The sequence below is a fragment of the Aspergillus terreus genome, genomic scaffold, assembly GCF_000149615.1.
Source record: "Aspergillus terreus NIH2624 scaffold_15 genomic scaffold, whole genome shotgun sequence".
NCBI lineage: Eukaryota > Fungi > Ascomycota > Eurotiomycetes > Eurotiales > Aspergillaceae > Aspergillus > Aspergillus terreus.
Window position 1 is genome coordinate 726,945 of NT_165938.1, and position 16,016 is coordinate 742,960.

At 52.2% G+C, this 16,016-nt stretch overlaps 7 protein-coding genes across 7 annotated transcripts; 6 read left to right on the forward strand and 1 right to left on the reverse strand.

Annotated features, from left to right (window-relative positions):
• Positions 1 to 242: 242 nt before the first annotated feature.
• Positions 243 to 2,848, forward strand: ATEG_09739 (uncharacterized protein; the record flags this gene model as incomplete). The annotated part of the gene is made up of 9 exons (XM_001218360.1): positions 243 to 306; positions 361 to 659; positions 712 to 974; positions 1,027 to 1,229; positions 1,277 to 1,435; positions 1,484 to 1,581; positions 1,635 to 1,967; positions 2,026 to 2,208; positions 2,258 to 2,848. The coding sequence occupies 9 exons, from the start codon at positions 243 to 245 to the stop codon at positions 2,846 to 2,848; spliced, it is 2,193 nt and encodes a 730-aa protein (XP_001218361.1).
• Positions 2,849 to 3,903: 1,055 nt separating this feature from the next.
• ATEG_09740 (threonine/serine exporter family protein) lies at positions 3,904 to 6,150 on the forward strand (the record flags this gene model as incomplete). The annotated part of the gene is made up of 2 exons (XM_001218361.1): positions 3,904 to 3,943; positions 3,992 to 6,150. The coding sequence occupies 2 exons, from the start codon at positions 3,904 to 3,906 to the stop codon at positions 6,148 to 6,150; spliced, it is 2,199 nt and encodes a 732-aa protein (XP_001218362.1).
• Positions 6,151 to 6,798: 648 nt separating this feature from the next.
• ATEG_09741 (uncharacterized protein) lies at positions 6,799 to 7,218 on the forward strand (the record flags this gene model as incomplete). Its single annotated transcript, XM_001218362.1, has 2 exons — positions 6,799 to 7,076; positions 7,161 to 7,218. 2 exons carry the CDS (start codon positions 6,799 to 6,801, stop codon positions 7,216 to 7,218), a joined length of 336 nt encoding a protein of 111 aa, XP_001218363.1.
• Positions 7,219 to 8,195: 977 nt separating this feature from the next.
• On the forward strand, positions 8,196 to 9,704 carry ATEG_09742 (uncharacterized protein; the record flags this gene model as incomplete). Its single annotated transcript, XM_001218363.1, has 3 exons — positions 8,196 to 8,644; positions 8,693 to 8,920; positions 8,978 to 9,704. 3 exons carry the CDS (start codon positions 8,196 to 8,198, stop codon positions 9,702 to 9,704), a joined length of 1,404 nt encoding a protein of 467 aa, XP_001218364.1.
• A 716-nt stretch (positions 9,705 to 10,420) lies between these two features.
• On the forward strand, positions 10,421 to 11,038 carry ATEG_09743 (uncharacterized protein; the record flags this gene model as incomplete). The annotated part of the gene is made up of 3 exons (XM_001218364.1): positions 10,421 to 10,656; positions 10,717 to 10,770; positions 10,912 to 11,038. The coding sequence occupies 3 exons, from the start codon at positions 10,421 to 10,423 to the stop codon at positions 11,036 to 11,038; spliced, it is 417 nt and encodes a 138-aa protein (XP_001218365.1).
• A 146-nt stretch (positions 11,039 to 11,184) lies between these two features.
• ATEG_09744 (putative aquaglyceroporin) lies at positions 11,185 to 12,535 on the reverse strand (the record flags this gene model as incomplete). Its single annotated transcript, XM_001218365.1, has 2 exons — positions 11,185 to 11,500; positions 11,568 to 12,535. The coding sequence occupies 2 exons, from the start codon at positions 12,533 to 12,535 to the stop codon at positions 11,185 to 11,187; spliced, it is 1,284 nt and encodes a 427-aa protein (XP_001218366.1).
• A 704-nt stretch (positions 12,536 to 13,239) lies between these two features.
• ATEG_09745 (glycoside hydrolase family 2 protein) lies at positions 13,240 to 15,325 on the forward strand (the record flags this gene model as incomplete). The annotated part of the gene is made up of 3 exons (XM_001218366.1): positions 13,240 to 14,633; positions 14,679 to 15,086; positions 15,139 to 15,325. 3 exons carry the CDS (start codon positions 13,240 to 13,242, stop codon positions 15,323 to 15,325), a joined length of 1,989 nt encoding a protein of 662 aa, XP_001218367.1.
• Positions 15,326 to 16,016: the final 691 nt, after the last annotated feature.

Genomic DNA, 16,016 nt, shown 5'->3' on the forward strand with positions numbered 1-16,016 from the left:
GAGTACGTATGGACAAGGGCACACATAGATTCCAATCCACCGGCCATCTGGCTATCTAGGCAGCAGCAAAAATGGATGGGGAGGATGGACGGATTGGGATTCTGTATGTCTGGCTGACCCACTTGGCGCCCTATAGGGCTGATGGAGGACATTAAGTTCTTTATAAAGCTTTGTGCGATCTTATCTGATGAGAAATTTATCTGATCTGTGTCCTACTTATTTCTTCTCTCCACTGCAGCATCATGTCAGAAACCAAGGGCACGGATGTGCAGGAACAGAACATTCCTACTCACAAGAATGATGACGGTAAGTCTGATTTCTATCATTATGGGGAATGACTAACAGTTTCTTATCTCACAGCTGAAACAGACTCGGTGGAAAATATCTTCCGGGCAGCCGGCATAGGCGTGGTCGAAGATGACCCTACACAGCCTGTGTTGACACTCCGGATGTGGTGTCTCGGGGTGCTCTTCTGCGTCGTTGCCAGTGGTCTCAACACCCTTTATACCCTCCGCACACCGTCCTTGACCATTTCAGCATCGGTCGTTCTCTTACTAGCCTATCCCTCAGGCAAGCTATGGGAAAAGACCGTGCCGAACTGGAACGTGCCGTTAGGGTCATGGGCTTTCAACTTAAACCCGGGCCCTTTCAACCAAAAGGTGTGTTCGATGCTCTAAAAACCTACGATAGACGCTGACCGAAGGTCTATAGGAACACGTCTTGATCTATATCATGTCAAACTTGAGTGTATACGTCCGTCTGGGCGCGGATGTCTTGACGGAACAACAGATGTTTTATCGGTACAGTGCAGGCTGGGGGTTCCAGGTCCTGATCACGCTGGCCACATTCCTGATCGGGTTCTCTCTCGCTGGACTCTTTCGTGCAATCACGGTTACACCAAGGGAACTGATCTGGCCTGGAGCTTTGGGGGTTACTGCTCTTACTGCAACATTGCACGGGGCAGATGAGAGGAGGTATCTATCTCCATGTTGGACTTCGGTGGTATACGCGTGCTCACAAACTTAGGTACGATACATGGAAGATGTCCCGCTATGGGTTCTTTTCTCTTGCCTTCGGTATATCTTTCTGCTGGTATTGGTTTCCGGATTTCATCATGCCAGCTCTCAGCTACTTCAGCTTTCCCTGTTGGATCAAGCCGCAAAGCCGGGTGGTGAACCAGCTATTTGGAATGAAGAGTGGAATGGGGCTTATTCCCATCACGTTTGACTGTGAGCAACCAGGGCCATAATTTCCTGTTAATACTGACAAGATCCAGGGAGCCAGATTTCATATGTTGGCTCACCCTTGCTCGTTCCCGCTTGGGCGATAAGCAATGTCTTTGTATCGCTGGTCTTTTGGATCTGGATTGTGGCTATTGCTTGTTACTATACCAATGTGTGGGACACTGGGTATCTTCCGTTCCAAAGCTCCAAAGGTAAAGCCATGTTTGATTAAGGGTAGGCCGGCTGCTGATGTTGATTAGTGTTCGACAACACCGGGAACGTATATAAAGTCTCCAAGATTGTTAATGCGGCTTCTGGATACAAGCTAGACGTCAAGAAATATTTGGAATATTCCCCCGTAAGTATTCAACGTCCCTGCCACAGACAGAGCTAAGGTGTGCCACCCATCAGGTATACATGCCGATCACATATGCCCTGAATATGTTTGGACTATCGTTTGCTAGTCTCAGCGCACTCCTTGTATGGGTAGTTCTGGAGCACCGTCATGTTATGGTGAGGGCCGTCAGGAGGGCGCCACATCTCCTTACGGACTATTTTTCAGTTGGGTCGAAGAGTTCAGAGGGCCCTGAGCCCGGTGTTCGGGATGTCCCAGCCTGGTGGTACCTAGCTTGCTGGCCATTAGCGTTGTTCATGGCCATCTTTGCTGTCGAATATTGGGAGGTCGAGCTGAAATGGTATGGCGTGTTACTGGCATGCGCAGTGGCTATGGTCTTTTATCCTCCAGTAAGTTTCCGCCATCCCACCCACGGATCAAGGCTCACAGTTTCTACCCGGGTGACAGTTGAGCATCGTCTACGGAACGTCAAACCTGAAGATCAACATCGATGTCTTCTGTCGCATCGTAGCCGGCCTTGTATTTGAAGGGAAGGTCCTGGCCAATATCTGGTTTTTCGACCTGGGATATATCACCACAATCAAGGGATTATACTTTGCACAAGACATGAAGCTCGCGGCTTACTGCAATGTCCGTCACCCACTGCTCCATTTGCTGGCTCATTACTGACGAGCCGAAGATCCCACAACGAAAGCTGTTCCTAGTACAGGTCGTGGGCATGATTGTCGGCACTCTGTCGTCCCTCGGCGTCCTAAACTGGGCGTTCAGCCACATCGCCGGCGTATGCACCAGCACCGCAGTCAACGGCTTCAGCTGTCCGTACTCTAGCACGCATTTCAACACCTCCCTGATCTGGGGCGCCATCGGGCCTCGCCGATACTTTGCCAGCAACATTGGTTATTCGTCCCTGCTGTATTTTTTCATCATTGGGGCTGTTCTGCCCATTGCGGTCCATTTTCTCCGCCAGCGCTACCCTTCGTCCTTCTGGAAAAAGGTGCACATCCCACTATTTGTTGGGGGCCTGAACTACCTCCCGCCCGCTACGGGGATGAACTACGGCAGCTGGGCTGTCATAGGACTCCTGTTTGGGGTCCTCATTCGACGACGGTGGATAGGCTGGTGGACCAAATTCAATTTTGTGCTGAGCTCCGCTCTGGACTCGTCTGTGGGCATTGCCGGCGTCCTCATTTTCCTGACGATTTATTTTACCGGGGCTAGTAGCCGGTTGAGTTGGTGGGGGACGGAGGTGTATAAGGTCTGGACCCCCTGATTCACTTCCCGGCGCTCGGCTGGAAGAGTTCTAACCCTGGGCATGGCTAATGAAACACAGGACACTTGTGACTGGAAAGGATGTCCCCACCTCGACCTGCCTGCAGGTGGAAAATTCGGCTTGAGCGGCAGTTGAACGATGAATCGCAGTACGGAGGACATACTAGTTGTGCAGCAATTATGTCATTGTGAAATTTTCAGTTTCCCAACGGAAGAAACTTCATCTCCGATGGCTGTGCTCGGCAAAACGTTCCGAGCGGTAATGCTTCTTGTTGTACAGCCGAGACATGTCGATCATCGTATGGGAGGCGAACTCAAGTCGAATAAGATATAGAGAACGGTTCTAGGAGACTACTCCTACTCTGTACAGGCAGATAAGAGGCTGGAATGCTCTGGCGCATCTCACAATCCCTTTTTCTCCTGTCCATGTCGTGTAGATACCAAGCTTTTCAGCTATTGTCTTGTCCGGGTGGGCCTCTGCGTTAATTACCGGCAGGGTTTCGGGAGGGATGAACTGAAGTATGGTACCTAGAGTCTGGTTGTGCCTGAACCATCACTCCGGGAACAGGTGGTACTATTGGGACATGGATTGAGACTGCACATACTCAGCTACTATCTGGAGGGATGCAGCAGAGCAGCATAGATGCTGGTATAGAACCTACTCCGTAGAACAAGACGTCATGGCAGTGACAGGCAGACAGGCAGACAAAGCTTGACTGGTAGACAGACCCACTGGCCACGAATCCTCGGTATTTCCCTGTTCTGCCTCCTATTATGGAGCAGATGCAGGACGGACACGATGTCAAAATGACCGGCCCCCTGTTGTTCGACCCACCGCCTCCCTCGGTCGCACGACCATACAGCAGAGGGGAGGGGTCTCATAATGAGGCAAATCATCCCATCTGCTTGGTCTTGCTGGCGTGCAGATGCCAAGGGTGACAACATTCCGGATATCCTATGTACCTCTTTCTGGGTCGTGCTTATCGTCTGATATTATTGTTGCTGCTCGGCTAGACACATACTCCTATAGTTGCCTTCGGCAATTGTTTACCCGAAATGACCCCAGATGTCGAAAAAGCGGAAGCGCCGGGTTCAGGTCAGTAGGTTCCCATGTCGATTATATTTACCCACTCACCGTCAACAGAAAATGACAATCGAGATGAATCGCCCGAGCAGGCCTCTCAGCGTAGGGAAGATGCAGCGCAAAGCAATGAAGATGCAGCAATAGAAACGCAAACCACTACATCGGCCAGCGCAAAATGGCTGAAAGCAAGCCGGTCGGTGCTGGAAAAGACAGGGCGTCTCGCGAACCAGCTAGGACGGCCACACGAGCACGGTGAACAGGGGCTTGGGTCGGCGATGATTGACCCAGAGGAGCTGGGCTCAACTGATGACGCCAAGTTGGCCGCCCTGTTCAGAGATGATTCGGGCGAAGGGTCTAGTCAGGCAAAGTATCGTGAGGCCATGAACGCAGAGGCCCAGAGGGTGCTACAAGCTCTTGGTGGTATCCACCAGAGCAGCTCGGAAGCAACCAGCACCACTGATGTGACTTATACCGAGAGCCACACGCCCAGTGCCGAGGAGAGCGCGAGACCACACGAGGATACGGCTGGTAGACCTCTGGTCACGGGCGTTCTTTCAGGACTACTCCAGTTGCACTCCCGCCATAGACGGGACGCTTCCATTGGGAAAATGTCACATACGGGAACCGAATCCGATGTCGAACTCCCGAAGCCGTCGCACACTGGGACAGATTCTACCCAGCGGTCCTCCAAGGTTAAGCCACCACAGTGGTACCACAAGCCCCAGCATTCATCAACAGCCTCCCTTGTACGCGCGTCAATGAACATGGCGCAGGTGGGCTCGTCGACTGCCCTGGCCAACACGGACGCCATGAAGGCGGATCCCCAAAGGTTCAAGGAGAGGAAAAAGAAGCATAAGAAGAGCGCTGCCGAGGTGAAGCTGACCGTCCACATCGCCGAATTGATCATGCGCCAGCGCTATCTGATGCAACTGTGTCGCGCTTTCATGCGTTATGGTGCCCCGACGCATCGGCTAGAGGAGTACATGCAAATGACAGCTCGCGTGTTGGACATCGAGGCGCAGTTCATGTATCTCCCTGGCTGTATGATCATGTCGTTCGATGACCCGGTAACCCGCACCGGAGAGGTCAAGTTGATTCGCGTTCCGCAAGGGCTTGACCTGGGCCGTCTACAAGAAGTCCATTACTGTTACAAACGGGTCACGCATGACATGGTGGATATGACCACTGCAATAACAGAACTGACCGAGCTAATGGACCGACCTCCGCGATATCCTAAGTGGCTGATCATTATTCTATATGGTCTGGGATCGGCTGCAGTAGGACCATTCGCCTTCACCGCCCGTCCTATCGACATGCCGATTATCTTTGTGCTCGGATGCTGTGTGGGTTTCATGCAGCATATCCTGGCCCCTATGTCTGCCCTGTACTCCAACGTCTTTGAAGTGACCGCCGCGATTTTGATCTCCTTCCTTGCTCGTGCATTTGGAAGTATCAGGCTTCCAGGGCATTCGGACCCTATCTTCTGCTACGCATCAATCACGGAATCTTCTATCGCCCTAATCCTACCAGGGTTCTCAGTCTTGACGAGCAGTCTGGAGCTGCAGTCCCATCAGATGATAGCAGGGTCTATCCGCCTGGTGTATACTATCCTGTACTCGTTGTTTCTGGGCTACGGTGTCACGGTGGGCACGACAATCTATGGGGCGATCGACGGGGATGCAACGAGGGACACTACCTGCGCCCGCCAAAGCGTCTGGGGCAGCGCATATACCCAGCATTTCCCATTCGTGGCAGTATATTGTCTCATTGCAGCTTTAATCAACCAGGCGAAGTTGAGACAAACACCAATGATGATCCTTATCGGCACAGCTGGATACGTGACCAACTATTTCAGTACCCAGAAACTAGGTTCTTCATCTGAAGTGGCCAATACTGTTGGTGCCTTTACGATCGGTCTCCTGGCCAATCTGTACAGCAGACTCTGGCACGGCAATGCGGTCAGCTCGACCATCCCCGGTATATTTACATTGGTGCCCTCCGGTTTGGCATCTTCGGGGTCGATCCTCTCAGCCATCGAGTATTCAGACTCAGTGAAAAATGGGACTGCAGATACGTCAGGTGGCTCGTCAGGGAGCTCATTGACTAGCTTGGGTTTTGGTATGATCCAAACCGCTATTGGCATCACCGTCGGGCTTTTCATTTCAGCGTTGATTGTATATCCTCATGGAAAGCGACGAAGCGGGTTGTTCTCACTATAGATATAGCATACTTTTGTTGATTGGATTGGCGTTCATGCTTAGGGTTGAGCATTTTCTTCGGCGATTGTTGTGTGATTTAGACATGGGGACCGAGTCATGTTACTCTGATGATGATTCCTCCTCGGACCCGTTTCTTTCAATTCACGATTAAAACATTGTGTGCAGCCTTTGTTAAGTCGGTAACTTGCAAGTACGGCTCAATACTAAAAAGCCGACAATATCCTTCTCAGTTCGCTTTTATCATGCTTTGTTCTCTGGTCTACATGAAATTTGTCCATTGATACAGCCATGCCTACAGGAGAGTGCCATCAAGCATCCAGTCATTTATCCAGTAGACTGGAGACCTTTATACATCAATGGCTTTGTGAAGTTGCTTTATATATCAGGATAAAGAGCTTTATTGTACATGCGGCAACCCCCAGAGCATGGCCAGATATTTTGGACAATGAATCTGCGGAATTTATCGTTACGTCCCAACTAGACTGTTCAATCTCAGCATATAAATACAGTCTACATCACTCCCACATCTCAACTATCCTCCACAACCATCTCCAACCCCATCTCAAACATCCAACTCTCCAAGGCTCCTCTCTTAGGTCAACATACCACCTCCTCACCTAGACCATCAAGCCCAACAACTCGCCCAGCATGCCTTACACCTACTGGCGTAACGGACAGCTCTGGACGAAGGTCTGGCTGCTCATCTGGTCCGGTAAGTGCGAGACCCGCCGCGATCAGCTGCGCTCTGCGCTTTACAACCTCTATGACACTGACGGAACCGGCTTCGACTTGTTCTTTGACGAGCCCGAGAACTTCAACGATAGACCCGATTACGTTGCCATTACCGTGAGCATCATGTTCGGTGCTGTTTCGCCTTATGAGGCTTGTCGTCGGGTTGCTATTGAGGAGTTGGAGTTGATCCTTGCGTAGGTCACGATTGACTTGGAGACTCTGACTCCGTCTTGCTTCTGCATTTGACTGGGAACTGTGATTTCTGATGTTGGTTTTAGGGTATCAAGGATAGCCGAGAAATTTACACTTACAGCTACTTATGATTTTGATCTCTAGTAAAATGAGTAGAGAGTAGATTCCGGGGTGTTGCCCAGATCGTAGAAGCAGCTTCACGGACTTCAGCACACCAATTACCCATTTCTCAGAGGAATAAATTGGGTTGAATTGTTAGTATCTCTCTTTCAATTCTTATTGCGCCTCTTCATACTGTTGTTGCGGGGACGGGCCATACAACAATACCTATGGCTGTCACCACGCGATGAACGTACAAATTGGGAAGGTAGATGATTGGCATTCTCTCAAGCGCTTCATCCATTGCCAACTTAAACCATTCCACGGTTCATAGTCTCCATGCCCGCGTTGAGCTTTATGCCACAAATGTCTATTACATCATCGCCACCCGCAGCTGAACAGCTACTCAACATCTAACCATGTAGCCTCTCTTGCGAACTCATCAAAAATCACGAATAATTTCCAATTGTATTCGCAAAGCATGCATCCCCATGTAAGAGCCCATCATTGGGCGCGAATGTTCGAAAACCGACACAAGTCGGGGGAGACCAGCTCTGACGATAGTCTCGATACACCCGACCCTCCACATTCCAAAACGGAAGACGAGCCAGTTCCAACCAAACAAGACAATGGCTTTGAAGAAGGCGGAGTCAATGACGAGGATCTGTGGATGTTAATCAGGCGATTCAATAAGGTGAGCCAAGACACTTACACGGCTCTGAAGGTAACAGCATCTCAGTCAATGGCTCGTAGGAAATATACCATGTCAAATCGCCTCGAAATGCCCTACCGCATGAGCTCGACCTTAGTCGAAGCAGCGAAGACCACTTCTCCCCGGAAAAGTTACGAACGACACTCGAATGGTTCTATACGTCTGTTGTCGTCGACGTGACAAATGCTTGGTATCATATTACGTGGATCAGGTCATGGAGGGAGCCACGGCGGACAGGGGCATTGTGTTCTGTAGGTCATGTCTGGCAGAGGAAGTATTGTCGACCTGACGGTCTATGCAGGTTTACTTCATGGCCTGGTTGCTGGACGCCTTGACGTTCCTCTTCACCATCACTCCAGCTATATTAATTCTTTTTCCGTCCCTGCAGCCCTTCCTCTTTCCTGCCGACCCAGCCTCAGCGCTCGCTTCAAAAGATGAAAACGGGGGTCTCCGTCGTCGCGACTCCCTCACAGGGGCGTCGGAGTCCCATAAAGGAGAGGCAGCGGAGCGCGAAGCGCAGAATCTAGTCTGGGATATTGCCGAAGTCGCGCTGGATAGTGCGCGCACGGAAGTTGATGATCAAGAGACTCTGGAAGACGCTGCTCAAAAACCGCACGGAAGGAAAGGCATTGCCCGTGAACGACTCGCTGTTCAGGAGGATGAAACTGCGCAGCCGATGATGGAAAAGGTCTCCAAGGCGTTGGTCCAGGCTATTCGGGTTATCAGTGATGTTACGGAAACATATGAACGGTTTTGCAAGTCTGTGGCCTCCCGTGAATGAAGGAGTTTATCTAAAAAGCCTTACAGTCTGCTCTCGCCTACGCCTCCGTTTTATCTCGTGAATGCGCGTCTACGGCTGGTGTCGATGCTAGTTCTATGGGCGCTGTGCTCGCTATTCATCCCCAGCTACTGGCTGATAAAGAGTACGACGTTTTTGTTCGGGTTGCTCTTCTTCGGAGGCCCGTTATTCCAAATATCGTTCGCCTGGATGAGTTATCGCTTTCCTCACTGGAAGGAGGAATTCGACATTAATCAGTATGCATCGCCCCGGCACATTCAAAATGGCATCGTACACTGCTAACAGCCTGCAAGAACACTACTCAAGAACGTCCCAACAAACGCTCAACTCACCCTAACACTACTCCGACTAGGAGAAATGACCTCTTCGCCACTTCCCCCTCCCCCAGGACCGCTGGAGAAGTTCCCATCAACAACCAAGTCCCGCGAGAAACCTCTCGTAATACCCCCCGCCGAGGCACTCGTTCTCGACGCATCAGGCCTCCCATTTCCAGGCATCCTAAAGCTAGTCCGGTTCACAATCGGGGTTGGGATCGGACTACGACAGGCATTCCACCGAGCCATAGCCGTGGCAGGAATGCCCCATCCACCGCACTTGATCGGACTGCTGAGGAAGAGAGGGTGGGTGTCTGCGGCGGTAGGGCCGTTGAAATTCAGAGCCCAGTTCGATCACCAGCGCGGAACAGCTGTGATTGATTCCTCGCTTGAGCCGCCAGTTCTTTATTTTACGACTCATCAGCCTTCGCGCGTGCAAGACCTAAGACTGTCGCATCAGCATAAGGGATCTATTCTCTTTCGGATTCCTGTGCCGGATATTGCTGAGTTGAAGAAGACCGAGGAGCTGGGGTGGAAACAGAAGCTTATTCTTGAGGTTACTGGCGGTGTTAGGTATTCGGTTGATGGGTTAATGGTTTGTGGGAAGGAAAGCGACCAGTGTTTTCATCTCATGGCTATGAAGGAGAGGGACCAGCTGTTCAATCGTTTAGTGGCTATGGGAGCGCAGTTCTGGGAGAGTTGTTGATGCTGGATGACAGCTGTACATGATGCAACTGTTCTATTGATGGAATGTAATATCTCCTATTAATAGAATCCGAGATGGCATCGTGGATTCTTGTCCTCGTTCTCCAGCTGGACGAACTATTCTACAAATAGTAGTGCCACGTCATACGGTTGTGATGCATTAGGCATGTCTTGAATTCCCGGTTCCAGGCCACCATCGATCGGGACAAGTGAGACATGGACGTCTAAATGTTCCACTATCTCACCCAAATGTCGTAGTCCCGATATATCTAGCAGCTAACTAGGACGCTGGTATGCTGTTCCACCGGTTGACCTGTAGATAGTGGACAAACCTAGTCCTAGGATAGTTATCATCCTATTAATGGCTCTCCTATCAACATATGGGCAGGAACGACGAATATCATGTTGGCTGAGATAACGCCACCTAACGCTGTCTAAGCTGATCAAATGTTCTACCGATGATGTCGTATCAGGGAACCCATCACATTGGATTCTGGCCTGATATTGCTCCAATGGTATTCTACAACGAGAAACATGCTGACTCTATATTTCCTTATTGTGATAGATAGATCTGACCGCAGTGCATTCGAACTGTCTTTGGAAGTGAGACTTATCTGAGCGATATATAAAGAGCATCAGAAGAGCGAAATCTCAACTTCAGTCCGCAACATTCCATATATAATATTCGAGAAATCGAAATCAACAACCATTCTCACGATGAAGCTTGTATCCATTATCCTCGGAGCTCTCACTCTAGGCATGTGCTCCTTTGCTGCCCCAGTGGCAGAAAGCGATAGTACCCTGAGCAATCTAGTATATCACTGGCATGGCTGTGGAGCTGGGATTCTCGTGAGTGTTCTTGGAACCCATCACGCCTACAAGCTGACGAGCGATAGTGTCATTCAGATAGCGATTGTCAGGCCAGCCAAGATTGTATTCAAACTGCGCAGGGCGTAAGACTCCACGGTTGATGTTGAATTCAACCATAGTCGCTGATTCTATTCCCCCTGCAGGATCCATCTCATGTACATTGTGGGCAAGACAGCTATCCTAACAGCTGCTGGGCGGTAAGAGTTCCATATGTTCGCATTTCATCGGTCTGCCCATGTCAGACGGAATGTTACCCATGCTAGAAAGATGCTGATACTCATAATTGCAGGAGTGGTTTACGCAATAGATAGCATGTCCGCGATTACGTGGTTGAACAGTGCTCGAAGGGACAACACCGCTTCGCAGTTCAGACTATGGTGGTCATTGCGGGTGGAAGATTCAGCATACAAAGTTCAAGATGTCCTCTGCTGGGTTCCATTCAATATCTCAGCTTATCCCTCATGAGTGGTTTGTGGATTATGTTTAGTCTTTGGTGGTTCGCTCTATTATGTCTATCCCGTTCTCTTCTCTACGCTCGAGGATATTATTTCTTGTTCAAATTAATATTAAAGTCTAGCATATGTCTTGAATCTATAACCCCATTCTATCCCTCATCTCTCCATCTCCTTAACCGCCTTTTCCACATCTTCAACATTCTTCCGACGCCAAATCCCCAGTCTATGCCGCCATTTCTTTTCTTTCAACAGCATAGCCCGCTTTCTCCTCCGTCGCGGATAGTTGACCGGACTCTCACCGCCGGTGAAGAGCGCGAGGTCGTAGATAAACGCCCCCGAGAGTCCACCGGCAATGCTAGCGATCCAGGGGCCCCATACCCACCAGGCGTGCTTTTCGCGGAAGAGGTGTCCGCCCCAGCCAGCCATTACTACAACTAGTCTAGGCCCGAAGTCTCGTGCGCCGTTAAAGCATCTGGTGTGTATTAGCAGCTAAGCCAAAACAAATCATATACTGGAATGTCAATGGAGGTTCAACTTACCCCCCTGTGTTGTATCCCAACGCAAGCACGAGCATGCTGATCATAATCCCAACAATGAACGCCTGCATTCCTGCCCCAGGCGGAGCATTGGTATCGTCACCCAGCGCAAAGATACACCCAACCAGAATAGCAGAGCCAAGAAACTCATTAAAGAACGCCGTCGCCGGCTGAACAAACTCCTTCGGCATCGTCAACAGCGCCTGCGCCGCATTCGACTGATTCTGCGGCACGCTACTCATAGCCGCAGAGCTCACAATAGCGTCATGGTAGATAGCATAGACGAACCCACCTGCCGTAATCGCACCCACGATCTGCGCAAGCAGGTACACGACACACTTCCTCGCCGGGAACCCGCGCCACACGGACAGCGAGATCGTAATGGCCGGATTGAGATGTCCTCCCGAGACGCCTCCAGCCAGATAGATCGCCAGCATGAACCCGAACCCCCACGCCGCAGCCATGGACGGGAACGAGCCCGCCTGCGACTGCGAGGTGAAGGTCGCCAGACCCGCGCCGAGACCGATGGTCAGGGCGACGGTGACGCCGAGCCATTCGGCCAGCGGCTCGCGGATGTAGTAGCGGATCTTGCTCCAGCGGTTGAAGAAGCCGCGTTCGTCGGGCTGGGAGACTTTCTTCCCGGGGTCTTCTTGCTCGTACTTGGTTGTGTCGGTTGGTGGCTCGTGGGCGGCTGGGCCTTGGTGCTCGTGTGTGGTGGTTTGTTCGGTGGAGTGTTCTGGGGATGGGTTTGGGCGCATGCCATCGCGGACGACGTGCGGGAGCGGTTGCGCCAGACTCCAGACGGGGCCCTGGTCCGCGTTGCCGTACTGCGGGTTGTAGTGTCTGTACAGCGGGTCGATATAGACTGCGCCTTGGGGGTTGGCTTGGGGATTGGCTAGGGAGAAGTCGCTCTTGTCGCCGGCGTCTGGTATTGCGGCGTTGGGGTTGGAGTCGAGGAGTTCCTGGGACATCTTGATGTCTTGTTCGGATGGGAGGTGGAACGACCGGGTTTATTGATTTGAGAGTCCAGTGTCTTGTCTCGATCCAAGCTTCTCCTGGAGGTCGGTTCCTCCTTTGCGGTGCTGTTTGTTAATGTCACAGGGCGCATCAGCATTTATATGCACTCTGGAACAGCCCTTTGTTACATCATGACGGCCATGACAGCTATCATAAACCTGTATGGTTGTCTCGCCACTTCCGGCGTCATGGCCTGGAATATTACACTGGCGGAATCTGGACGGACGGTGGGTCAGTGGTATTCGGTCCATGAGGCTGTTCTGATGTCATCGTCCACTTTACCTACGATAGAGAGAAGAATCCAGACAATGTTCTAATATGTTAACAACAGCAGAAGTACAAGTCTAGAGGGTAGAACTATATCCATGCGACTGACTGGATCGTTAGCGTCGACTGGACGCAGCCATACCCAACCAGTTCACGGCATCATCATTGACCAATCCGATCGCAATACCGATGGACACTTCATCCAATGCATAAACTGGAGCCAGCAATACTCCAATCCGTATAACATCCCGATATTGAATCTGCAGTGAAGATCACCGCTGCAACGTCATCCGCGGGGTTGAGGAGGGGTATCGCATCTATCAACTCAACTCAACACCACAACAACCCATCTCATTCCTTCTCACACAATCAACAACTACCTCAATCCAAAATGACCACCTCAGTCACCTATCCGCGCCCCGACTTCCAACGCTCCGGACTCACCTGGTTCCCGTTAGACGGCGCCTGGGACTTCATCTTCGACGACGCCGACGCCGGCCTCACCCAGTCCTGGGAGCAACAAGGCCTCCCCCAGGAAAAGCGCACCATCACAGTCCCCTATGCCTTCCAAACCCCCGCATCCGGAATCGGCCTACACGAAGCCCACGAGGTGCTATGGTACGAGCGCACCATCAGCGACATCCGCTCGGCCGACGAGATCGCCCGCGGCCACCGCCTGCTCGTGCGCTTCGGTGCCGTCGACTACGAGTGCGCCGTGTGGGTGGACGGGCGCCGCGTCGGCGGCCACCGCGGCGGCCATGTGCCCTTTGACGTGGACGTGACGGACGCGCTGCGCCCGGGGCAGGAGAGCGCGCGGCTGACGCTGCGCGTGCGCGACTCGCCGACGGACCTGACCCAGCCCCGCGGGAAACAGTACTGGGGCCCTGTACCCGAGAGTATCTTCTACACGCCGACGAGCGGGATCTGGCTATCTGTGTGGATGGAGAGTGTGCCGGCCATGCGGCTGTGCTGTGGGAGTGGCGGGACGGTGCTCCGCGCGGATGATATCGAGCGTGGAGAGTTGCATGCCCGGGTAGCGGTTGCGGGGCGGCCGGCGGGGGCGACGTGTAGCGTGGAGATTGAGGCGAGTCTGGGCGGCGTGTCGGTTGGGAAGGCTGCGGCGGAGGTGCCGAAGGATAAGGCGTTTGCGACGCTGGATGTGGATATGAAGGTGCGCGATCCGGCGCCGTTGCAGGCGCAGGCCCCGTTTCGTGTGGAAGATGCATGGCATGATGGTGTGGCGCTGTGGGCGCCGGAGCATCCGAGTCTGTATGACTTGACGCTGCGGTTGTATGATGCCGCTGGCACGGTGGTCGACGAGGTGCACACGACGACCGGCATGCGCAGCCTGTCCTGGCAGACGGGCGACGGCACGTTCCGTCTGAACGGCAAGCCGTACTTCCAGGTGCTGGTGCTAGACCAGGGATACTGGCCGGAGACTGGTATGACGCCTCCGTCTGCGGACGCCCTCAAGGCCGATATCGAGATGGCGAAGCGGGTGGGACTTAATGGCTGTCGCAAGCACCAGAAGGTGGAAGACCCCATTTTCCACTACTGGGCGGATCGATTGGGGTTTTTGGTATGGGGCGAGATTGCGGACGCGTATGAATTCAGCGACGATTTCGTCGAGCGGTTCAATAGTGAGTGGATGGAGGCTGTTAGACGTGATATCAACCACCCGTGCGTGGTGGCGTGGACGCCGGCCAACGAAAGCTGGGCCTACACGTCTCTCAAGGACAACATCGAGCAGCGCAATCACCTGCGGTCGGTGTACTACATGACCAAGTAAGTCGCCCGTCTTGATACTGTCAGATTTGTTAACAGTGATAGGACTCTGGATCCCACGCGTCCGATTAACGACAACTGCGGATGGGAACATGTGCTCACCGATCTGACTACGTTCCACGACTATAGCGACTCTGGCCCTCTCACCGAGACATGTGCGAAGATGGAGGGTGGAATCCTAGGGAAGAAGGATGGCCGCGATCTGTTCGTTAAACCGCTGTATTCGGGCTCTACACTGCTCGATCCCGGCGCGGAGCATCGACCAGGGGCGCCAGTGATTTGCAGTGAATTCGGAGGAGTGAATATCGCGCCTCCAAAAGACGCATCCGGGGCCACAAGGGACTGGGGCTACACGACTGCACAAGACCCGACGGATTATCTGGTTCGGCTGGAGAAACTGGTGATGGCGGTGATGAAGGGAGGGCACTGCTGTGGTTTTGTCTACACTCAACTGTGTGTCCCTGAACATTATAGGTCACCGGTCTGATCACTGACTTTTGTCTAGGTGTGATATCGAGCAGGAGGTGAATGGATTTTATTCCTATGACCGCAAGGAAAAGGTGCCGGCGGCCAGAGTTAAGGCCATCATGGATGCGGCACAGCAGTACTACTATACGCATACGCTCGCAAAGCATAGCAAGGGGGGAACAATCCCACGGATGCTTCGCTCCTGGATTCATCGCAAGGATTGATCTACCGTGTCTTGATGCCAAGTCCTAAATTACGAAATGCAACACAAGTCGAGCGTTGATCTGAAAGGGACCATGTTATCTTTACGTGCACATGTTTCTGCAAGGCGTTTATCGCGTAGGACGTGCCCTAGAACTCGCTGCCCTACCGCAGCTATGGCCCGCAGTACGTTGCCTACGTTCCTACGACCTGAACGCTTATTATAGCCTTTATAGGCGGCTCACCGTCTTCCTCTCTAATAATTAGAATCTCCTTACTTACTTCTTCTCGTATACTATAATCAGCGTCTTTCCTGTTCTTTTTGTCGGCTGGAAGCTTTGGTATAAGACTAAGTTCTGCGCGCCGGAGGTCGACCTTATTATCGGTCTAGACGAGATCGAGGAGTCCTAGTGGAATTATGTTCCCACCCCGTCCAGGTATACTTTCCTATCAGGTTACGCAGCTTAGGCGGGTTCCAGGGCTTAACAGCTACATAGACGCACGCCGTGGGACGTATCTTCTTCTCCAAGTGACCGGATATACCGACCAAGTGATGAAAAAGTCGCGTCGATCGGGGATAGTGTAAGCCCGATGACACTGTGTGGCAGGGCATGCGCAAGCACAGAGGCCCCGCCACGGGGTCCAAAAATGAGATTAATCAATGCTGTGTTCCTTGGAACACTTTCAGAGATTAAACTGAAAAGAACAGATACT